Source organism: Eumetopias jubatus, unplaced genomic scaffold (assembly GCF_037043125.1).
Source record: "Eumetopias jubatus isolate StellerSeaLion01/CBP00866 unplaced genomic scaffold, mEumJub1_p1.0 scaffold_15, whole genome shotgun sequence".
Taxonomy (NCBI): Eukaryota; Metazoa; Chordata; class Mammalia; order Carnivora; family Otariidae; genus Eumetopias; species Eumetopias jubatus.
Window position 1 is genome coordinate 58,080,402 of NW_028274821.1, and position 23,198 is coordinate 58,103,599.

General features: G+C 52.5%; 3 protein-coding genes across 4 annotated transcripts; all 3 read right to left on the minus strand.

Moving 5' to 3' along the window:
• Window positions 1–4,862: 4,862 nt before the first annotated feature.
• Window positions 4,863–7,159, minus strand: RPP25L (ribonuclease P/MRP subunit p25 like). Its single transcript, XM_028115277.1, has 2 exons — window positions 7,089–7,159; window positions 4,863–5,703 (listed from the first exon to the last, which is right to left on the minus strand). Exon 2 carries the CDS (start codon window positions 5,667–5,669, stop codon window positions 5,178–5,180), a length of 492 nt encoding a protein of 163 aa, XP_027971078.1. The 5' UTR covers window positions 5,670–5,703; window positions 7,089–7,159; the 3' UTR covers window positions 4,863–5,177.
• Window positions 7,160–8,638: 1,479 nt separating this feature from the next.
• On the minus strand, window positions 8,639–14,929 carry DCTN3 (dynactin subunit 3). The gene is made up of 7 exons (XM_028115261.2): window positions 14,805–14,929; window positions 13,461–13,545; window positions 12,688–12,774; window positions 10,811–10,894; window positions 9,796–9,854; window positions 9,152–9,211; window positions 8,639–8,955 (listed from the first exon to the last, which is right to left on the minus strand). Exons 1-7 carry the CDS (start codon window positions 14,898–14,900, stop codon window positions 8,866–8,868), a joined length of 561 nt encoding a protein of 186 aa, XP_027971062.1. The 5' UTR covers window positions 14,901–14,929; the 3' UTR covers window positions 8,639–8,865.
• A 1,043-nt stretch (window positions 14,930–15,972) lies between these two features.
• On the minus strand, window positions 15,973–22,249 carry ARID3C (AT-rich interaction domain 3C). Of its 2 annotated transcripts, XM_028115113.1 has the most exons (7): window positions 21,935–22,249; window positions 20,026–20,098; window positions 18,032–18,215; window positions 17,598–17,887; window positions 16,840–17,022; window positions 16,534–16,623; window positions 15,973–16,073 (listed from the first exon to the last, which is right to left on the minus strand). In XM_028115113.1, exons 1-7 carry the CDS (start codon window positions 22,247–22,249, stop codon window positions 15,973–15,975), a joined length of 1,236 nt encoding a protein of 411 aa, XP_027970914.1. The 2 variants fall into 2 exon arrangements, with proteins under 2 accessions (XP_027970914.1, XP_087875150.1); XM_088019024.1 differs by lacking the exon at window positions 16,840–17,022.
• Window positions 22,250–23,198: the final 949 nt, after the last annotated feature.

A 23,198-nucleotide genomic window follows, 5' to 3' on the forward strand; every position in this document is an offset into this window, starting at 1 on the left:
GAAGGGGGGTAAAAAGGCAGGGGAAGGGAAATCAAGTGCTTGGCTGATGGGGCACCTGGGTGGCTTAGTCGGTTAAGCTCTTGGTTTCGGCTCAGGTCACAATCTCCTGGTCATGGGATTGAGCCCTGTGTTGAGCTCCGTGCTCAGTGTGGAGTCTGCTTCAGATTCTTGTTCCCTCCGCCTGCTCACTCATGCTCGCACGCACTATTTCTTTTTAAACAAATAAAATCCTTTAAAAAAAAAAAGCGCAGAAGTGCTTGACTGCAATCTTAAATGGATTGGTCAGAAAAGGCCTTGCTGAGGTGACATTTGAGCAAAGGCTTAAAGGAGGGAGACAGCCATGCAGGAATCTAGCAGAAGATCATTCTAAACAAAGGGAACTTGGTTTGGAGGAGAGCTCAGAAGGGAGTGAAGCTGGGAAACCAGTAAGGAGAATGTTGTAAGATAATGAGGGGCACACAACAACAGAGGCTATGGGAATGGAGAGACACCTAGGAAGCAAAATTGGTAGGACTTGGCGCCTTCTTGCATGGGGAAGGTATATAACCCCTCCAGTCATATTGTGTTCTTTTTTTTTTTTTAAGATTTTATTTATTTATTTGACAGAGAGAGACAGCGAGAAAGGGAACACAAGCAGGGGGAGTGGGAGAGGGAGAAGCAGGCTTCCCACGGAGCAGAAAGCCCGATGTGCGTGGGGCTCAATCCCAGGACCCTGGGATCATGACCTGAGCCAAAGGCAGAGGCTTAACGACTGAGCCACCCAGGTGCCCCCATATTGTGTTCTTAAGTCCCCATTTCAAGGCTAACAAAATCACCCTACATGCCACCTCTAAAGCAGGCAGTAAGAATGCTCAGCACATTCCATCCTGGATGATTCCATTACCCACCTTGATGCCCAACTCCTGCCCCCAACACACACACTGCCACCCTCCCCAGCCTCTTAATTCTTCAACCTCATCTTCAGTGACTTTCCCTCCAGGCCACCCAGCTATCCACTCTCATGCCCATAACCAAGTCCAGTCAGCTCCTAAAACTCTCAAATCCACTCTCCTCCATCTCATCCTTTAGCTACTGTTGAATTATGTCCCTCCATAAAGGATATGTTTAAGTCCTAACCCCAGTCCCAGAAAAAGTGACTTTATTTGTAAATAAGATCTTTACAGAGGTAATCAAGATTAAAATGAGGCTATTAGGGTGGGCCCTAATCCAATATGACTGGTTTCCTTATAAAAAGGAGAAAATTGGACATAGAAACAGACACAAGGGAAGAAAATGTGAAGATGAATGACTGGAGTGATACATCTAAAAGCCAAGAAGGCCAAAGACTGATGGCAAAACAGCCATTAGGACAAGTCTGGGGCGCCTGGGTGGCTCAGTTGGTTAAGCATCTGTCTTCAGCTCAGGTCGTGATCCCAGGGGCCTAGGATCGAGCCCCTTGTCATCGGGCTCCTTGCTCAGGGAGCCTGCTTCTCCCTTTGCCTGCCGCTCCCCCTACCTGTGCTCTGTCAAATAAATAAAATCTGAAAAAAAAAAAAAATAGGATGAGTCAAGGAAGGACTCTCCTATAGGTTTCAGAGGGAAAATGGCCCTGCTGACACCTTGACTTCAGACTTCTAGTCTCCAACACTGTCAGGCAGCAAATATCTGTTGTTCTAGGCCACTCAGTCTGTGGTACTTTGGTATGACAGCCCTAGATATTGGTATAGCGACAGGGCCCTGTTCTAGTTCTCTCAACTACTCCATTTCATCCCACCCCACCCCAGACATCTTCATGTGGATCTCCAGGACATTGACCTCTACGCCTTTCTATCTTCACTTATCTCCTGGCCCACTTTGGATTCCTTGACCCTTCACTTCATCTTGCTAGTCTCCTCACTATTCTTCCATCATTTCTGTCTGGAAGAATGCAACAGTGATTTCTCTGAGTCCTCACCTATCCTATGGATGCTGCTGAAGCTCACACTCTGTGACTGATAACATTACAAGTTCATGGTCACCAGCCTCAGCTGGGCTTTTAGCCCTGCCTGGTCATCCTCCTGTACTTCTCGGGTTCTCTCCTGCAACTATCTCATACTTCCTTCCTGCCAGCCTCCTCATTCCACTCTCAGCAGCAGAGCTGGATTCCAACTTCAAGAGGAGATAGAAACCTTCTGAACTCCCTCATGTCCCACCTTCACCTCCACACCCATCCTCATGAACACCCATCTACAACTCCTTCCCTGGAAACTTACAGGGAGTCCTCTCTCCTGTCCCCTTTGGGAGGCCCATACCTCCATGCTTCTGGATCCCATTCCCTTTTACCCCTTACAGAGTCTCATTCTGAGTTATCCACAGTCTCTTGCATCTTTAATCTCTTTCTCTACTAGCTTCCTCCATTAACCTACAAATACACTCAAATTTCTAAATCATTAAAATAAAAATTGAAACTCTGTATCCCACATTCCTCTACATTTATCACCTCTCTCCTCCTTCACAATCTCACTTCTTGAAAGAGCTGTCTCCACTTCCTTACCTTTCATACCAAAGCATAACCTTTTCTAAGAAATTATGGAGGCAAAAGCCACACTGGAGTGGATTAAGAAGAAAGTGGGAAGAAACTGAATCAACAATTATACACAACGCTTACGGTCCCTCCTAAATTGGGTCAAGCTTTCTGGCTCTAAAGGCCTATTTTCTCTCTGGCTCCCTCCCTAAAATTCTTCCTCTAGGGGCGCCTGGGTGGCTCAGTTGTTAAGCGTCTGCCTTCGGCTCAGGTCATGATCCCAGGGTCCTGGAATGGAGCCGGCATCGGGCTCCCTGCTCCTCGGGAAGCCTGCTTTTCCCTCTCCCACTCTCCCTGCTTGTGTTCCCTCTCTCACTGTGTCTCTGTCAAATAAATAAATAAAATCTTAAAAAAAAAAAATCTTCCTCTAGGTTCCAACTAGGCCCTGTAGACACCCAGGAGGGAAAAGGCCGCAAAATCACTAGTCATCCCTCTCTTAGCTTCTGGCCTATTTCCTGATTCTCTGAATTGCAGATCTTGTTCCTCCCAAAAGATTTTGACCCCAGCTCAGTTTCCCTCACACAAACCCATGCCATCATCCTGGAGTTCCCAGGTGGTGCCTCAGTGAGCTGCCCAAATGGGAGCCCCTCCTAGGACTCCCAGAGCTTATGATACCACCTTACTGAATCGTTCGTTCAGTACCGGTCACCATGCTTATTCCATGTGATCATTCCACCATGGCTAGAGTAGGCTGGATCAGGATAGGATGCTGAGCCACATACCAATAGTCTGCAAGGAGCCTGGCCCCAAAGCTCTGGGGACTAGTGACACTCGGAGAGCTGTTCATGGTAGAAGACACAAGTGGAGATGCTTAGAGAAAAGGCAGTATGCAGAAGCTGGGAGGGAGCAAAAACCTGAGTTAGCCACAAAGAGAATGGGGAGAAGCCAGGCAGTTGCTACTAACAAGACATCAGAGTGCCTGCCACAGCCTCTAGGAGTGTTAGATGCTCCTTGACCCTGTATTTAAGAGGCCTGGTTGGGCAGCTGCTCAGAGGGTTTCCTGTCTCTAATATTCCCCGAATCTGCATCACTTGCCCCTCCCTCAGAGTCTTCCCTATCACTCTGGGCAACCTACCTTGGAAAGTACAGAATGCAGCATTCAAAGCTTGACCACAGCCTTCTGGCCTTATAGTCAATCTCCTAATCCCTGCCCTAAGCCCTTATTGAGGCCTCCAGTCCCCCATTTCTCCCAACATCCTAACCCTCCCACCTAGACTCAGCCAAACATCATTTTAGCACTCTCAAATTGCTGGGCTCCCTGCCACAATATGAGCCCAGAAGAGCCCCGTTTGTGCTTTCCTGGTGACTGGACACTCAGTCTACTGTATACATTGGAGAAGACCTCAAAATCCAGTGGGAGATCCAACTGACTCAACTCTTCACTGAATCTACCACCGCCCACAATCCTGCTGTGGTCCCTGCAGACTCCTGGCTATCACTGCAATCTTCACCTCTCTCCTCATGCCCCTGGCCTTACCATGGTGAATCTGAGAGTCTATGGCCAATTTGAGACAGAAAAGGAGCAGCAAGGGGTAAAAAGGAAGGATGAGACCTGGAGAGGAGACACAAGATTGAGCTATGTTTTTTGTTTTTTTTAAGATTTTATTTATTTATTTGACAGAGAGATAGTGAGAGCAGGAACACAAGCAGGGGGAGTGGGAGAGGGAGAAGCAGGCTTCCCACCGAGCAGGGAGCCCGATGTGGGACTCAATCCCATGACCCTGGGATCATGACCTGAGTCAAAGGCAGACACTTAACGACTGAGCCACCCAGGAGCCTGTTTTTTTTTTTTTTTAAGTTTATTTATTTAGGTAATCTGTACACCCAACGTGGGCCTTGAACTCATGATCCTGAGATCAAGAGCCACATGATATTCCAACTGAGCCAGCCAGATGCCCCATGAGCTATGTTTTTAAGATAGGAAAAAATGTTTGTAAATGGAGTAATAATGATAGCAATTAACATTCACATAGCACTATATGCCCAGGTGATATCTAAGAGTCGTATGTATATATTTCTACATTTAATCCTCATAACAACCCTATGAGGTAAGCACCGCATATATCCTGTTTTATGGACGGAAATACTAAGGCTCAGAGCACTACTTGTCCAAGGTCACAAAGCAGTAACTTACTAGCACATGGCAGAACCAGGATTCAAATCCAGGCAGTAGGTACCTGAGACCATGACCTTAATCACTATACTATGATAAATGCTGCAGAGAAAGAAAAATATCCCTAAACCAGGGGTGGGGTGGAGGGGTACGGGGACTACCCCTCCTTTAATCCCACCTCCATATAGCAGGTCAAGCAGAGGCTCATCAGACAAATGGGCAGAACCTTTATTTCCTACCCCACTCCCTGGATCTCTGTCGGAAGAAAGGACAGAGGCACAGTAGGTAGAATGCCAAATAAACCCTTCTTAAGCAATCCAGAACCCAGCTGAGACCGCACACCTGTAACTCTTCATAGCTGTCCCTTTTCACACACCAGAGAGAAGAGGAAGCAGGACAAGGAGGCCCACTTCTGTGGATTCAAGTCTTGTTGGGGATGTTGAACAGTTACAGGAGGCTTTTCAGAGAAGGCAGAGCCATCCTAGACATTCATGCCTGGAAAAGATCTTGCTTGGCAGATCTTCAGGACCAGGTGTCTCGAACCCTTCTTCGGGGTCGTGGGCCACAGCTGGAGCTTGATGTGGGGCCCAGGCCAGGGGGTGCTCCTGGAGGCTGGTAGCCACACTCATTGGGGTCCAGGGGGTCCCGGCTGAGCAGTACCCACACTGCAGGTACATGGCGGCGCACTGTTAGGGGATCCAGGCCAGTGTCAGGTGAGACTGGCACCCAGCTGTCCTCGGTCTGCAGGAAGCGCAGCTTGGTAAGCTGGTGCAGGCCTGGTACACGCCGCTTGACAATCTCAGCACAGCTGACCGCCTTCCCTGCAGCCCGGCCAGAACCTGAGAACACCACATGCCGTGCACTACCACCCTCCAGTCGACCCAGTGCCAGCCCCAGTAGGTTGCGGATTTTGCTGCCATCTCGGACCCGCATCTCCAGGGTATCAGGAGGTAGCTGGGGCATCGGAGAAGGTGCTGGGAGTTCCACAGAGCCAGCTTTCCGGTAGTGCTCCATTCCACTTGCTGTTGTGTCTGAATTTCACGGTCCACTGCAGAGAAGTGTCAGATGAATGCTGGGCAATACGCCCCAAGCCATCCCCCAACCCGAGCTCTCCAGGAAATGGTCCTGCTCTTCATCCCAGACTTCCCAGGAACAGGACTGTATCCCCTCACCCTTGGCTTCTCAGCACAGGTGCCATGCCTACTTGACCCTGGAAAAGGGCAGTATCCCAAACACCCCATTCTTCTGGACATGGCCATAACCCTCCCTCCACCCTGGAGTCCCTGACACAGGACCAAATTCATCAAACACTGGGCTCTTTAGGATAGGCCAAGCCCCCTCATCTTGAGCTCCTTGGGACAGGGCTGTGCCCTTTAACAGGGACTTCAAGTACCTCCATTTTTACCTCAACTGTACTTTCTAATAAAGTTCTTTTCAGTTTATCTTTTTTCCAGCCTATCTTTTTTTTTTTTTAAAGTAAGCTTTATGCCCAACGTGGGGCTTGAACTCATGAGCCCCAAGATCAAGAGTTGCATGCTCTACTGACTAAACCAGCTAGGCACCCCTTTAGCTTATCTTTTAATTCAGGCAAAAGACCCTGCAGGCAAAGCATCCCTCGATGGGAACTACAATTACCCCTCTAGCAATAACGACTGCCCTAAGGCCTGCAAGACCCTCTTTGGCCGCAAGACAATGATGGACCTGCCCTTTGCTGCCCATTGCACCTACAGACCAACCTTTGTCCCACATTCTCCTTATATAAACCTAGCAGCACTGTCAACACTTTGAAGACAGTCTTTGAGGCTAGTGTGCTGTCTTCTCAGTGTTGGCCCCACTTAAATTCCTTTCTTGTTGCACGACCAGGCGTCTCCGCCTTTGGATTTTGTCAGCCGGGAGTGGCAGAACCTGGTCTGTTTGGGACCCCCAAAGCCAGGCGCTTCTGCATCCCTGTACCCGGTTACACCCTTGCCCCAGACGTTTGAAAACAAGACTGAGCGCCCCTCACCCACAGCTAAGACAGGAACAAGGCCCCCCTCACTCCGCTCGCAGAGTGGAGTACCCTCCAAGCTCCCTGGCAAGAGCCAAGAGCCCTCCTCCAAATGCTTCTCAAACAGAACTGAACCCCTCCCCTACTCCGGGATCCTAAGAATAGGGCCGAGCACCCCTCACCCTGAGATTCCCAGTGTCGATGCCCCCAACCCAGGTCACTCAGAAACTAGGAAGCAGAGGCCTGACGCGGAGGGCTGCGTGGGCTACTCCTGGTGTGGAGCCCACAGCCCGGCCCCCTCCACCGCCACGGGCGGACTCCAAAGCCCAGCAGGCCGCAGAGGCCAAGAAGGCAGCCTCCCCTCTCTTCCCTCTACCTCCACACAACCGCACCACCGACCCCCAACGCCGCTGCACTCTAGCTCTCACCACCCCGGCCCCGCACACCTCTACTTCGATCTGGAGCCAAGATGGCGCGCACGCAGGGAGCGCGCCGAAGCCGCGGGGCCGCGCACGCCGGCTAGGGGCGGGGCCTGCGGGGCCGTGGCCCGCGGGGCCTCCGCGGGAAAACTGAGTACCGCCTGGTCGTCTAGGTGTGAGCTGAGCCAGGACGCCCTGAGACATGAACATACGGGCAGTCTCCGCTGTTACGCCCTGGGGCACCCCTACCGGGGCGCAGAAAAGCACTGCGGAGAGGAGCCACCATCAGAGACTCGCGTCCCAAAGATGGGGAGGATCCGGCCCTGAGACGATGGCAGGGCTGAGTCACCAGTAGAGCGCACTACAATAGCAAAGGCGACGCAGTGGGTTTCATTTGACAGGGGCAAGAGGTTCCGTTTGAAGTGGTTGCTGCTGCGCGGGGGAGAGCCTTGGTCACCGAGTTGTTCTGCGCTTCGACCTCATTCTGTGGGCATGGTGAGCCACGAAGGCTTTTCATCAGGGGCCGGTCAAACCAGTTTGTGTGCACAGTTCACTCTGGCTGCCGACAAAGGGGGTGGGAGTGGGGAAACTGGGCAGCAACCGCCGGTGAACAGGCCGCGGGGTGCTGGGGGCGTGTCCACGGGGACTCGTACGGTGCCTAGCGTATAATAAATAGGAGCTCAAATATGTGTTAAATGATTTGAGAATGAAACAGAAATAGCAGTCGGAATAGAGAAAAGTAGATTAAGTTGGGAGATATTAGGAGGTAGGTTTGGTGAGTTGGTGACTGTCTGGACTGAGAAGAAGAGTCTAGGATGAGTCCCAGATTTGTCTTAGGACGTGCTGAATTTGAGACGCTAGTGAAACTGTGCAGGTTGAGTGGCGGGCGGGCAGGCCCTTGTAAAGGGGTTTGGGGCCACAGCACTCCCTGAGACCACAAGGGGGCAGCAAACACTTGGTGTGTTTGCTGGAGTGAGGCACCAATCTCTGTCTCAGCTCTATCATCAGGCTCCCTCCTTCTCCAGCCCAGCAACCCACCCCCACAACCCCACACACAGCCCATCCCCACCAGAGAGCCCAACGCCCTGCAACCCAACCTCTTCTGGGCTCCTCTTCCCGCTTAATAGCACCAAGTAAACTCCCAAGAGAGAAACCTCAAGGATCCTGCCTTTGCACATGTTCTCAAATATCCTGGGTATCACCTTCCAGTGCTGCCTCCCTCAACTCTTCCTCTTCTGTGCTCCAAAGGACCCAGTTGCTGGGTGAGCTCTTTTCTTTGACCATCTCCCCAGCTAGTCTGTGCAAGGCAGGGATCATATCCTCCCCACCTAGCATGGTATCTGACATTTAGAGGATACTTGATAAATGTGGGATAAATGGATGCACAAACAAATGTTCCACTCATATCGATCAAATGAGAGCATCTGTCCTGAGAGCTCTACATTCCCCAGAAAGCCAGACCAGGATGAGTATAGCTCCTGGTCCAACCACTAGAAAGGCTGACAATTCTGCCCTCTACCACCCCCATCCTCACCATCATTCCCATCATAGACCAGGAAGTTGACACATTCCTCCAGTGATTTCTATAGTTTATTGTCACTGGAATAGGACACCGATGTGGGGAGGGGGTGCAAAAGCAAACCTCAAGTAGCCAGGCCTCCGACCTCAGAGCCCCACCTGAATGCAGAGAGGTAGGCTGCGAATCCAATAAATACAGAGCTGCCTCTGCCCTGTTACAAAGGCAGTTTAGCACAGGGCCCTGGAGCCTGGCTGTCCTGGCCCACCCAGGAATGGGAAGCAGCTATCACTCCTCTGCTGGCTTCACTTGCTTGGCGGCCTCTAGCTGGCAAAGTAGCTCATCCCACTGCACAAATTGCTTGGAGAGAAGCATTGTCTGGTGGCAGGTCAAGGTGAGAACAAGAGCCTGAATGAGGAAGTGGAGAGATTTTCCATCTGCCAAAGGGTTGGGGAGGAGGGGAATAGAAAGGTTCATTGGGATGGGATGAAAGAGACAGAGCTGCTGGAGACTGAACAAAAGGGCAGGGCCTTGGACAGCATTCCTTAGGGGCCTGGCTGAGCAGAAAGGATACAGTCTTGTTGTATTCCTCCAGGAGAGCCTTGGACTCCTCAGTGATCTCCACACACTGGTCCTATGGGGCCAACGTATGACAGAGAAAGGAGTTGGATAAAGCCCCTGCTTCCCACTAACTTTCCTGCCTTATCAGGGACCCTCACTCCCCATAAAGCCTAGAGAAGGTAGTGTTTAGCCCCAGAGCTAAAAGGAACAAATTTCTAACGGGGCACTTTCAAGCTCCAGGATGGGTACCCTAACAGCAGTCCTAAGGCAGAGTGACCACTCATTTAAGGAAATATTCCTGCTAGTATATGTCTCCTCCTTCCCTGTCCCCTATATCTGAATCCTCTTTGAACTTTAATCTAAGGCCTGGGAATGGTAAAACAAAACAAAACAAAAACAGCTCCTCCATTCAATGTCAAGGACACACCATCCCCAGAAATTCTTGGGCACCTCCCAACATCGACCTTCTGGTGTCTCAGAACAGTCCTACTCAGAGAGGCAAGAGACCTAAGGCAGATGGAAGATAAAGGATAAACCTTCAAGTTTCCCCTGGAGCTGCCATGAGGGTAGCCTGATGCTGCTTCCCCAGGTGGCAGGGGTGGGGACTAGGAGCCTCACCACTTCTACTTTCCCTTCCAGTCCTCACCCCTCCCATACCTGCTGCTGGATGTGGATCTGGGCCAAGCGCTGCAGGCGGGCAGCATGTTCAGGAACGGCTGTAAAACACAACACGCACTGCCTGATGATGCTTGTGCCTTCCCCGGGGACTGCTCAATAGTCTATTAGGTCTTCAGCAGGATTAGAGTATTGAGTGGAGAAGCTAAGCAAACGCCAGGCTTCATCGACCATTGCAGCTAAAGGTGGTGGGGCTCCTTGCCCACCCCAGTCTTACTCTAGGACCCAGAGGGGGCAAAGATACAGGCTCCTAGGAGAAAATAAAACCTTGGGGTCCCCAGAGTTGCCCCATGCCCCCACCCCAGTGCTGTAAGCAGGGTGAAGTAAAGAAAGCTTTGCCTATCATGGGATCTGTCCCTTTGCTCTCAGCCCAGTGGGACCAGGTCTGCCTGGAAGAGGGAGCCTGCAGGTGGGCTGAGAATGAATGCCAGGTTCCTAAGCTAGACACCTGGAATCCAACACCCAGAGCCTTGGCCACCATGCTGGGCCCACAGCTTAAGGCTGTCAGAGCCTCAGCAAGGGAGGGGAGGGGGAACTAGGAAAAAAATACCTCCAGAGACAGACAAGATGGATATCTGGATTCAATTAAAGTCACTGTCTTCTTGTCAAAAGAGGCCCAGGGACTGCACTGGGAAGTGTGGTGGGAAGAATTTACACACATTCACATGCCTGGCAAGAACTCTTACAGTAAAATCTGGGCTACGCAGCACCGTGCAGAACATATGCTGAGGGGGTGATGAAGAAGGTAGAAGGAATACCCAGAGTTGGGGGCTGCTGGACTTGACTAGTGTCCTTAAGTCCAAACTGCCTGAGGTTCTGAAACTGAACTCTGCTCTGGCCATTTTAATCCCAGTGCAGGTAGCAGGTACCCCCAGAGTGAGGGTAAAGACAAGGAGCAGACTAAGCTTGAACCCAGGGAACCTGAGGCACAGGGAAGTCCTGGCCATCCACCTACCTCCCCAAGCACAATAGTAGAGTTACAGCCCCAAAGAGGTACCTTTGATGTGAGCGCTGTCCAGCATGGGCACCAACGCCTCCACCTGCTCCAGGAGTGCAATCTGGGATAAGATAAACTGCTCCTCTGAGGCAAAAACAGACAAGACAGTGGCAGCGAGGTAAGCCTGGGCACTGCTACTTCTATGCAAGGGGCTGAGGCCCTGGCAGGGGAGATGGCTGAGTCCTGGAGCATGGGCCAGCTACTCTGCCCATTGCCCTCTTCTCTAGGTGCACATTCCCCCATTCTGCCCCTACCTCTCCTAGGTGCCTCTGGTATGAGCCATCTTGAGCCCAAGGAGCCTCTAAGTTTCTTCAAATCCCACCTTTCTTAAAGTTTTAACTCTAAGGCCTCTTCCTCTAGCCTCCTATCAACAAACTCAGTGATGCCACAGGAGACAAAGTACTTCAGACTTGGGTCTCCATGCCCAAGGACTCCTGGGAAGGTATGAAAGAGGAGACATGTGGCAGAATATCAGGCAGGTTCTGCTCAGTGGTCCTGAGAGGCAAGCTTCTGGAGAGCTGGGGCAGTAACAGCAGAGCCCAGTGAGAAGAGCAGGATCTGGACTGGACCTGGCATAGGTGATTTCAATGGTTGCAGTGAGTAGGAAGCACATTCAAGAAGGGATGACTGTTGGGGTGCCTGGGTGGCTCAGTCGTTAAGCGTCTGCCTTCGGCTCAGGTCATGGTCCCAGGGTCCTGGGATCGAGCCCCGCATCGGGCTCCCTGCTCAGCGGGAAGCCTGCTTCTCCCTCCCACTCCCCCTACTTGTGTTCCCTCTCTTGCTGTGTTTCTCTCTGTCAAATAAATAAAATCTTTAAAAAAAAAAAAAAAAGAAGGGATGACTGTTATGCCAAATGTTTGGAGGCAAGGATGCTTATCAATTAATAGAGGAAAAAGAATTCAATTGGCTGAACTGATGCAAAGAGAGCACAGGAAACAGAGCTGCATGGGAACGTAGATCCATAGACTATCGAAGGCTCTGAATGGCAGGCCAAAGACTTAGGATTTTATTCTAGCAAGGAGAGAGACGGAGATGCTGAGGTTCCAAAGTAGACAAAGTAGCATGTTGGAGATGTGTTTGGGGAAGAGGGTACTGGGTCACACGCAAGAAGGGAAAGACTAGGGTCAGGAAGAGGACTCAGAAGACTGCAACTAGTCGTGCATGAGGGGCAGACGCTGAGGCAGTGGCCAGGGGGGGATGGAGAGGCTGGACTCCACAGTCGGTGTAGGAGAAGATCTCCTGAACTTGGTACCTGAGCCATGGCAACGGTTTAGGGATGTTCTGTTCACCACCATATACCTCACACCAGGGATGGTCTGGATCACAGTAGATGATCGATCATTAAACATCTTTTGAATGAATGAACAAACACAGGTACTTCACAAACCCTACCTCATGGAGTGGCTGACTAAACTGAGTAGCAGACCTTGCCAAGTCAATAGTTCCTGCCTAGAACTCCGAAATCCCAGTGCTTTCTCACATGAAAGAAAAATGTTGAAACTCATACCAATATTCTAACCTCTCCCAAATGCAATGCTCTGTTCCCACCCTTTCCTAGAAGCTCCCCTGACTAGTGAGCAGAAGTGAGGAAGGTTCTGAAGGAAAATCCTAGAGACAGACCACTTATAGAACACTGGAGTAGTCCCCACTGTTGTTGGCACCATGGCCTGCAGCTAGCTCAGAATGATACCACACCCAAGGCCTACTAGAGGACTACAGGATGACCTCAGGTCTCAGCCCAGAGCCAGGCCAGAATTCCAGACAGCAGCTTCCAGAGCTGTATCCATGAGAGAAGTGGCAGGGAGGCCATCTCTGTGCCCAACTTCCCCCACGATCCATAATCCCCAGATGCATGTGCACACATTGTCCAGCACTACCTGCTAATATGAATTGCAGCTTAGAGGCATCAGGTATGGCAATGCGGTCAATGTACTCAGGATCCAGATATTTGATCAGGTCTTCAACTAGAAAAGAAGCAAGATGGAAAATGGAATGGGGCTGGGGAGTGGGGAATCTGACTTATGAAGGATATTAGGGGATATTAGTGGTCAACCTTGGGGAGAATCTTGAGTGAGGAGATGACATCCACAGTGCCCACCCAGCAGGCCTCCATCAGGCCCCACCTCCCTGTCTCTCCCCTCTGACCATCTGCTGGCTAACCTCAGCCTTTACAGCTGGGAATGCAATTGCCTCCACTATCCTGGGGCCCTCAGCATTCCCACTGACCTATCTTCACCAAAGGTGGAAGGTCCCTTGCCCCTCAGTGCCACCAAGACAAGTCAGAGCTTTTTCAAATTTTTACGTTGCTTGCTTTGACATAATCAAAACAGTATGACTAAAAAAGCCTGGGGTTCTCAGGCCCGATTTCTTTCCTGCCTTTGAACCTTGCCTATGGAAATCCCATACCTCTCCTCCTTACTTTACTAAGAGGACCTTTGAGGCAGAACTCTTATCCCATAACTTAGGACACTGTCATGGGCTTGGAGTTTAAGCACAACACCCCACTTTACCATTTCAGCAGGGAAAAATCTTCACATTCTATCCCCATAGGGCAATTCCAGTGACCTACTGGGCTGGAGGGCAAGGGCCAGGTCCCAGGAAGCACAGGCATGGGAAGGAGGTCAGGCAGGCACCCTATGGAATCACTTACTCTTTTTGTACAGAATCTTCACCCTCTCCCTCTTGCTGGCAATGTTCCCCAAAGCCACCTGTACCTTGACTAGGCCATCAGCCACCTGTAAGGGGATTGAAAGTTAATTCCAAGATTCACCTCTTGACTCAAGGCTTGAAAGAGGTAAAGAACCCTCATTCCCTCAGACTCCCAAGTCTCCTTGACCCAGCAAAGTAGGTTGGCCCCCTTCTCTTGTCTTAAGGGAGATGCAACCCCACCTTCCGGGAATCCTCATTGTGAAGGGGAAGATAATCATGTAGTCCTTGGGAAGTTTCAAGTCTGACTAGGGAGGTAATTAACTATACTAGACTTCATAGGCCATTAGCATATCCTATATATTCTATTCCCTGGTTCCTGCCTCTTTAGCTGAACCTACCTAGGCTTTAGGGGTAGAGAGTGAAGAATCCGGATATTAAAGGGAGAGGCCATGGGAGTGAATGATCTCACCCAGGTTTTAGAATACAGGGTAAGGAATGCCAATATTCAAGGGTCAAATATATGGGGAGGCAAACAGGACTAAGCAGCAACAGCCATAGCGGTAGGAGGAAAACAAGGATTTAGTGTCACAGATGTCAACTGGAGCAAATGTTTTGAGAAATCAGTTCTCAAATGGGGCATAATCTGCTAGTGACAACTAATTCCACAAGAAGTGTACAAAAAGACATCATTACCTCTGATACACTTAACTCCAGGGTATGCCTGACATTCCACCTTCAGTAAAAGGTCTTCCCATAGTAAAAAAGGGGTGCGGGGGGGTTGGGAGAGCTAAGCTTCACGGTTGTCAAAATTCAGTCACTGGTGTGGACTGCCGGTCCATACCTCAACACCCAGTACCCAATCCCTTACCCTCTTAGTCCTGGCTCTTTGAGACCTCACCTCCCACCCCTGGAGCCTTCCTTATCCACCTTTGCTCTGCCTCCTCTGGCGTCCCATGGACCTCTTTCTGTACAGTATTCAGCAATTAATTACGCAGGGCTCTGTGACGACCCTTCCACTGCGGACTTCAGCTCTTACTGAAACTCTCGTTAGTCAGTTTCTCGAGTGTGTCAGGTCTCTCCAGCTAGGCCTTGAGGACAGAGGCGGAATCTTAGTCACATTTCACACTGAGCCCATCACAATCGCTCCATTGCGGATGGAGCAATGCCCTCCATGGAAATGGACCCCGAGGGTCCGATAAGCTCTGCAAGGTTTCGAACCTTTATTATTTCAAAGGCCGGGCTGCGGGAGATGAGACTGGAGCGGTAGCATCCATCCCGACGACCAGGCCAGTAGACCGCTCTTGCTCTGCCCCAGAAAAGGAGCACTGGATCCCAGATCGCTCACCTTCCGAGAGCCGCGCGGCCCGCCCGACCCGTACACCCAGCGCTCCAATTCCTCCACACGGGCCTGTAGCCGCTGCACATCGGTCACAGCCGCCATAGCTACCGCCGCCCCGCCTCAGCCGGGGAACAGCCAGGGGGCGGGACATCCGGCCAAATAGAGAAGACTGGCTAATCCGAGTGCCCGGGTGGACCTCTATACGGGAAGTTGCGTCACGATTCAGCCCTCCGCTGCCGGAAGTGACCGGCAGGGCCCGTGAAAGGTGTCAAAAGCTGTCTGGTTACCTAGGCAACGGTTACCCTAGCCAACCTTCCAGCGGTCAAGCCCTATCCTAGCTTCCAGCTTCCGCTTGTCCAGACAAACTTTTGCCTTTCTTCTAATTCCAGGGTACCAGAGAGGTTTCCCACCCCATTCCACGAGATTGCCCATATAAATACACCTATTTTTTAAGGATTGGTCCATTCCCCTAGATCAGTAGGAGACTCCGTGAGATGCCATAATCTTCAGGAGTCTTTTAGGGTTCAAGCGATTAAATGTCTTGCCCAAGGCCACTCCGCACTCTAGTAGTAGAATCAGGATTTGCACTCAGGCTGTCTGATTCATGAACTCCAGCCCCTCTACCTTCATGGACCTTTGCTGTTCTGTCTTCCCCTCTGAGAAACCCTGGCCCAACACAGCCTGTGTATACCACATAATCCCTTCCCAACACCCAGACCCAAACAAAAAGGAGAGGAGGCACTGGAGAGGGAGGGACTACAGCTTTATTATTCAGACGTGACCTGAGGGACGACTCCTTCACAACACCCCAACCCAACCCTTCACATGGCTTCTAAAGGGAAGCAGGTCTGATTTGAAGAGGTGGGGTCCTAGAGATGACACTGACACAGGGAGGCACATGAGGAGATGATGGGGGTTACTGGGGGCAGAACTCTTTGGTAGATGCTGCTGGGGTTGGCCAGGGAGGAGATGCTCTCCCTTGACAATGAGGTAGATGTAACATAAAAAAAAAAAAAAAAAAAAAAAAACCCAAAACCAAAAAAAAAACCCTCTTTGGCTTCAAGTCCACATGGCATGGTGGGGGGGGGAGGTCATCTCCCAGGGCTGGGTCCTAGGGTGGGCACCCTGGAAGAATCAAGGTGTGGGGGCTGGGACTCAATCCAAGTGGGAGTTCTCAAGGTGAGGGGCTGGAAGGGGGCCCTGTAGGGAGTGGAGGTACAGGGTTGGTTGGGCCCTGGGAAGCTGGCACAGGCTGGCGACGGGCAAAGAGGACACCTGACAAAGGGGTGAGGAGATGGTGGAGGGAAAACACAGGCAGGAGGGGGTAGGCACAGAAACAGAAGAGGAAAACAAAAGTCAGTGTCCTGATTGTTAGAACACCGCACACATATCCCTGTCACAAACCAATGAGGACAAACCCCTTAGGTCAGTGGAGACTCCTATGCCAATATAGATACCCTCAAACAGGTAAACAAGAAATATTTACACTGATACATAGGCCCATGACAAGTCAGACATCCCATGGTACCCATGCCAGAGAGGTCATGCCTTAGACCCCATGCCATTGTAGACACCCCTTTAACCCATGCCATTGTAGCAATCCCCTGAACCCCACATTACCCATGCAAGTTTGAATATCCCTGAACCTCATGCTAGCTGAAAAAATCTAAAATCCCCATGCCAGAGCAAATATCCCTGACTTCATGCCAGTATAGACAGCCTGCTGTACCCATACCAGTGTAGACCACCCCGTTGATCTCTAGGGCCATGTTGATACTGCTGATACCACTGCCTGCCAGACTGAGAGGCCCATCCAGCCGCTCTTCTGTCCAGGAGGGGCAGGGAGTCACATTTTGGAGAATCAGACTTCAGATTTATAAGCTCCCCCCTCCATCCTTATAGACAGCCCCCATTCCACTTTGGCCCAATACCTATAATCACACAGTTGTCTATTGAGGGATCTTTCTGCCCCACCTTCAACATCTATGTCCTCCCTCAATGCACAGGTCCGAAGCCCTCTCAGCAACAAGCCCCTCCTCACCCCTCAGGGGAACCTTGCCACGGGGCAGGAAACTGGTGGGAGCTCCAGGTCGAGGTGGATCCATGTGCCCCATCAGCACAGCCCTCTTCTCTGGGGGCTCCTCTGGTGCCAACTTCTCCCTTGCAGGTCCCAAAGCCAAGCCCACAGGCAGTGCCAGTCGAGGGGCTGGAATTCCGGTTTCCTCTGGAAGAACAGGTCATTCAGCTCTCCTGGACCAACCAACTCTGCCTCTGCATTTGGTTCTCCCCCCAGGCTTGGGACCAGTGGAGGTCACCCAAGCTGAAGCACCAATTTTGATCCGCCCAACCCCCATCCAAAGTCTCAGCCTCGAGGCACTGAAGCTGGAGAGCCCAAAGGGCCAATATATATGTCTAGGTTGGTCCAAGATAATGTGGGTCCTTTCCGTGTTCTTAATTATTAAATAATACAGGTCACAGGAGGCAAAAACCACATGCAAATAGGAGCCCTAGGTGCACAGGTGTGGAATGGAGCTCCTCTAGATAAAGGACCTTTTTCTGAGCTTCAGGTCCACACAGCAGGAACCCGTACCCCAGACCTCCCACGGCTTCATTGACCCCAAACCTCAGTACTCCTAAACCTTAGCGGTCAGCAAACCCCAGTGCCCTGTCAGTCCTTACTGCCCTCAGACCTCAATGCCCCCCAGACTTCAGAGTCGCCACATTTTAATGTTCTCTGTATCTCAGCGCACCCTCTCGGTCTCAGAGACGCCCAAAACTCAGCCTCTCTCCCCTCAACACCTTTCTTAATGGGGCTCGGGCTCAGCTGCGCGCAGGCGTGCGCCGGCAGGCCGGAGGCGGAGCCTTGGGCAGGACGGGGGCTGGGCGTGGGCGTGGGCGGGGCGGCGCCAGGACCCGAGATTTGGCCCGGAGTTGCCCGAGGGGTAGGCCCAGCTAAGCCGTAGAGCGGGGCGGCGGTGTAAGCCTGACGACGGCCTTCGCGCCGGTTGCTGTCGATGGCTGCCTGGAGCTCCCCCGGGGAGCTGAGCGCCCGCGTCTCGCACTCGTACGGGTACAGGTACTTCATGTACCTAGAGGCGGACGAACGAGGAGGGGTGGGTGGGAGGCTGGACCCAACTGATCAAGCCCACAACGGAACGTCTACCCCTGGGCCCTCCACGCCCTGTGGCCCCCTTCCGAAGCCTCCCCCCCTCCGCTCGCGCGCCTGGCCTCACTGGGTGCGTAGAGTGAAGGCTGCCGACGTGATGGTGGTGGGCAGGCTGAGGCCGCGCGTGACCTCCCGCCACACCTTGCGGTTGATGACTTCCACCAGGCCGCCTTTGGCTGTCACCAGGCGAAAGAGCGCGTACAGGTCCAGCACCTGCTTTGCCATGATGGGCACACGGTTCACTGGCGTCCCTGGTGGGAGGTGGACAGAGAGGACACTAAGACTAAGACCCTGTCTGCGGACATCCTCAAGGACTGAAGGAGTCGGTTGCCTGGACGAGGCCAGGGTACAGGGCGGGACCTCTGAGAAAAGGGAAGAGGGAGGGATGGGGAGGTGGGATTCCAGGCAGAGCCCACAGAGCCCCCAAGCCCTGCACTGTAGCAGGAAGGACAGGAAGCTAGATCAGGGGTCGGTAAACTTCTGTAAAAGTCCAGACGGTAAATATTATAGGCTTTGAGGGCCAAACCGCCTCTGTCGGAACTACTCCACTCTGCCGTTGTAGCTTGAAAGCAGGTATGGAGGATATTTAGAGGAATGGGCCCGGCTGTGTTACAATAAAAACTTTATTTACAGACCCTGAAATTCGAATTTCACACGTCCTGAAATGTTACTGAAATGTTATTCGTCTTTTAATTTTTTCCACCATTTAAAAATGTAAAAACCATTCTTATCTGGCAGGCAGCTAGATTTGGCCAGCCGGCTTTAGTTCGCCGACCCCTGGGGTAGACCGTAGTAAGGACTTCCGGACAGTGCTGACGAGTTGGACTCCCCTAAGCTGGACTCCCCTAAGCCGCGGCCGGGGTATGGCTGCCCGAGACCGGCGGATGGCGGATGGGAGGAGAAGCAGCCCCCGCCTCGGCTCGCCATCTCCGCAGCTCACGCCGCCCCCGCCGGCCAGTCCTGACAAAGGGGCCTGTCTGCGCTGAGCGATGGGCCCCAGTTAATTCCTTACCGATCCCGTCCCCTTCCGCCGCCGCCTTTGGACCCGAACAATTAGCTGCGGCCTGATTAATGGGGGGAAATTATCGGTCCCGCGGGACCTCCTCCCCCAGCAGAGGGAGTGGAGGGAGGCAGGGACCGGAGGGAGGCAGAGCTCCCGGCCTGAGGGTGATGGAGGAAATGCTGGGACCTGCTCAGACCACCCTAACCCACTTCCCCAGTGGAGGGGAGACCTTGAGGAAGGGGAGGGAGGGGACACTGGGACCAGAATGACTGGGCCTCCCTGGGAAGCAAAAAAGACCTGGGGCCCCACTGAGGGTCCCTGGCTAGAAAGGATCCCAAAAGGGGTGCTGGCCCTACAGTGGGAGCCTGGGGGACTTTGACCAGCAGCTGCACTAAGGGAGGGGGGTGCAGTGCAGCTAGTTAATTAGTGGCTTATCAGGCCAAGCTCTGAGTGAGTTAATTAGCTTTGTAGAGAGAGATAATGAGTCAGTCTTCGGACCCATGAATCTGGGGAGAAGCCTAAGTGATGGACTGCCGCCCACCCTGATCTCCTTCTGGACCCTTGCATTTTCTTCTAGCTCTGAGATTCCTGGAAAAGAATTCCCACTCCTCCACAACCCCAACTCGCATGGTCCCCAGCCTACCCCTTGAGAAGTCCTTCCTTCAGTCTAATCCCAGTCCTTCCTGCTGTGGAGCACTTTGGGTGCCCCCTGCCTAAAGCAAGGGGAAACTGAGGAGAGACAAGGCTGGACAAAGGGCCACTGAAAGAGGAACAAGGCATTCCCAACCCCCCAATCCTGGGGACCCCCCCCAGTTCCCCCTCCCACCTTCCCAATTGATCCCACACTCATTAACCTACCAGTGGGCTGGCCACTGATTAATCCCCGGGTGGAGGAGGGGGGCAGGGTCAGAGGTTAAAGATGCTATTGAGGGCCCAAAGGATAGGTGTTGCCAAGCTCAGGCCTCTGCAGAGAGGACCCAACCTAGGGACTAAACCCTGGGATCTCCCTTCCTCAAAACTGGTAGGTGGGGGTCCTTCCCTTACATCATCCCACTCACCCCTCTTCTGCATGAAGCTAAACAGGTCATCCAGAAATTCCTTCCTCTTGGGGTCTCCATCAAGCTCGTACAGCTGGGGAAGGACTGAGGTCATTTTTCAGCTCCATTGACTGCCCCCCTCCCCCTGGTTCCCCAACTCAGGTTATACCCTGAATAAGAGTTCTCAGCTGAAAGCGTGGGTAGGGTCTGAAATGCTGGCATTAGACTCTCTCCCCATGAGGGTAGGTAGGGGCTCTTTTTTCCGATATACACACAGACCCTCCACTGGCCAGGGGAGCCCTGGGAAGCTCAAACCATCCCTCTGGGGAATAGGGGATGAGAGGAGGCTTAGGAGGCTCAGCCTGCCCTCCAGGGGGTACAGAGAGCCCCAGGGAGTTAGTCAGGCTAGGATAGTATGTCATACTGAGGAAACTAACAGCTGTCTCTGAGGCACTCATTCACTCTTGTTCATTCCTGCAAAGGCTTCTTGCTTTTCACATCCCCATGTACCAGGGCTTGGGATGAAGGGCAGAGATACCTCTAACCCATTCCTTGGGCACAGTGGATACTCAGAAGCTCCTGGATTGAAACCTGGGGCCCCTCAGCCTACTTTCTGGTCTCTTTCCAGGGACAGTGACCTACCCACTACAGAGACTGCCACAGAGGTAATGGCCCTGCACCACCCAGGACCTGTGGGGTCAGAACTTGAAAGGCCCAGAGGTCATCCCACGCATTTCCAGTCACCTGGAGCCCCATCTCCAGTATCACCTCCCAAATGCCACCCAGGAGAAACAATCCCTAGAGTAACACTCATTTACCCAGAATAACAGTCCCTGAATAACACCAATAGGTAACACTCCATTCCCCAATAAGAACTCTCAGAAAAAAAAAAACACCCATGAGTTAACAAACCCCAAAGATCCACTTTAGACCTACACTCCCACAAGAACTGAGCCCAAAGTCTTAGATGGATTCCCACAAATAACAAACATGCTCTCCAAGTAATAATCTCCAGAATTATACCCAGGAGAAACAGTCACAGAGCCACAGAGCTCTGAATAACTCTCCCAGTTTGACACTAATGCCACAGAGTACTAGCCACAGATGAACACTTCTGGAAAGTACCCAAGACCAACATCCTACAAGTAACATCACCAGAACAGCACACCTAGAGTCAGAGCCCTTCATAATACCTTCATAGTGACAGCCTGAAGCAGTGCCTTAGAATAACATTCAGATGGGTTCCACGGAGAGGAAGAACCTCAAATTAAGGCTCTATGAGTAAGATCTGGTCATTCCCAGCTGTACAGGAGCCCTTTAGTCACACTGTGGCTGTAGTAGCCATCACAGACTAGGAACTGTCACCCATAGAACTCAGGCCAGGGAGAGGATTTGGATGAGGGCAATGCAAGAGGGAAGAGATGAGGGGGTATCAGCTTGCCAAAGGAATGGCAACCTCCAGCCTGCTTCCAAAGACAGAAATAGGCAGCCCAGGAAACCCCCACTGGTTGCTGGAATATGACCTTGCGACTTGATGTGTGAGAAGGTAGGGTAAGATGGTTCTGGCACTGGAATCCCCACTCCTCAGATCCCACTCCCTCAGAAGAATTCTTGAAGCTCCTCACCCCTCCCACTTTTCCTTCCAGCCTCACCAAGAGCCTCCAGTCTGTCATGCCTCCTCCATGTTTCTGGGCGTCTCCTGCACCTTTCAGGGTGTGCCTATGCACTTCTTTCCATGTCTCTGGGTGTCTGTTTCTCCCTCCCTGTCGCTATCTATCTTTCAGTCTTCCCCAGTCTCTCTCCAGGTCTCTGTGCCTCTGTCTTTCCATCCTGCAGAGGGCAGTGGGGGTGGGTGGGCTAAGAATCACCTGGCTTTGCTTTTGCCCAGAGAGGAGAAAGGAGAGAGGGCCTGATATGGAGCGGGTCCTACCTGCTTGAACTGTTCCTCGTAGGTCCATTCATGGGGCTGAGGTCCAGGGGGTTGGCTGGAAGGTGAGCTGGGGCCCTGTGTCCCTGGACGGCTCTCCTCAGCTGCCTCCTCCTCTGCACCGGCTTCCTCCCCTTCCTCATCCTCTTCAGCATCCTCCTCTTCTTCAGTCCCAACCTCCCCCAAGACCCCCTCAGGGGCCTGAAGGGTCCGGGGGGCAGGCAAGGGAGGTAGTGGTGGTGGCAGTGAGTGTGGAGGGGCCAAAGGCCCCACCCCTTGGGCCAGGCGGGCTGCCTGCTGCCTCTGCAGGGCCTCCATTACAGCTTCCAGGCGCAGTCCCCCCGCTGGTGGGGGGGCTGGCACCAGGCGGGGCCCGGAGGAAAGGGCCGCCTGTGGGGGTGGGAATTATGAGTGTTGTACCCTGCTGCCCCCACAACCCCCAGCACAAGAGGAGGTGTTCACTGATTCAGGGAAGTGTGGGGGGCCATAAGAAAAAAGCAGAACGATAGCTTTCCCAGAGATCGACAGAGACAGAGGTAGAAAGAGCAGGAGAGACAAGAAACCAGACCCAAAAGGACAGAAATGGACATTGACAGAGGACAGGTAGAGACAGCAGATCAGAGAGGGTGACAAGGACCAAGAAACGGGGGTGGGGGTGGGGGTGGAGAGCGAGAGCACGAGCGAGAGCCAAGCAAGAGACAATGACAGGAGAGATATGGAAATAGAAATAGAGATGGGACTGAGAGACAACGAGAGACAGAGGTGGGGAGAGACAGAGATATCAGGCAGAGACAAGAACAGAGACACAGAAGTGGGGAGAGATGAGATACTGGGTAGAGAGGGAAGGTAAGAGACATAGAGGAGCAAGAGATAAATAACAAGACCTGAGTGACAGGCAGTCCAGAGAGAGGGACAGAGACAGAGGTGGAGAGAGAGACAAATAGTGAGACAGTGGTTGAGAGAGACAGGGAAAGACCGACGCAGTGGGAGACAGAGACTGAAGAGAGAAAAGATCAGAAAGAAACAGGGCGAGACAGTAAATAGAGGGAAACAGAGACGAGGCAGGGAAAAACCGACGGAGAGACGGGGCAGAGACGCAGAGGACCAGCACTGAGGAGGCGCGGGAACAGAGGGCGGCGGGGGCAGAGCCCGGGACCGGGCGGGCTGGGGACCGCGACCGCGGGGTCTCGACGCCCGCTCTCTGGCTCCCCGCGCCCCGCGGCGCACTCACCAGCCTGGCGCGGCCCGGTGCCCCCGGCGTCTCCAC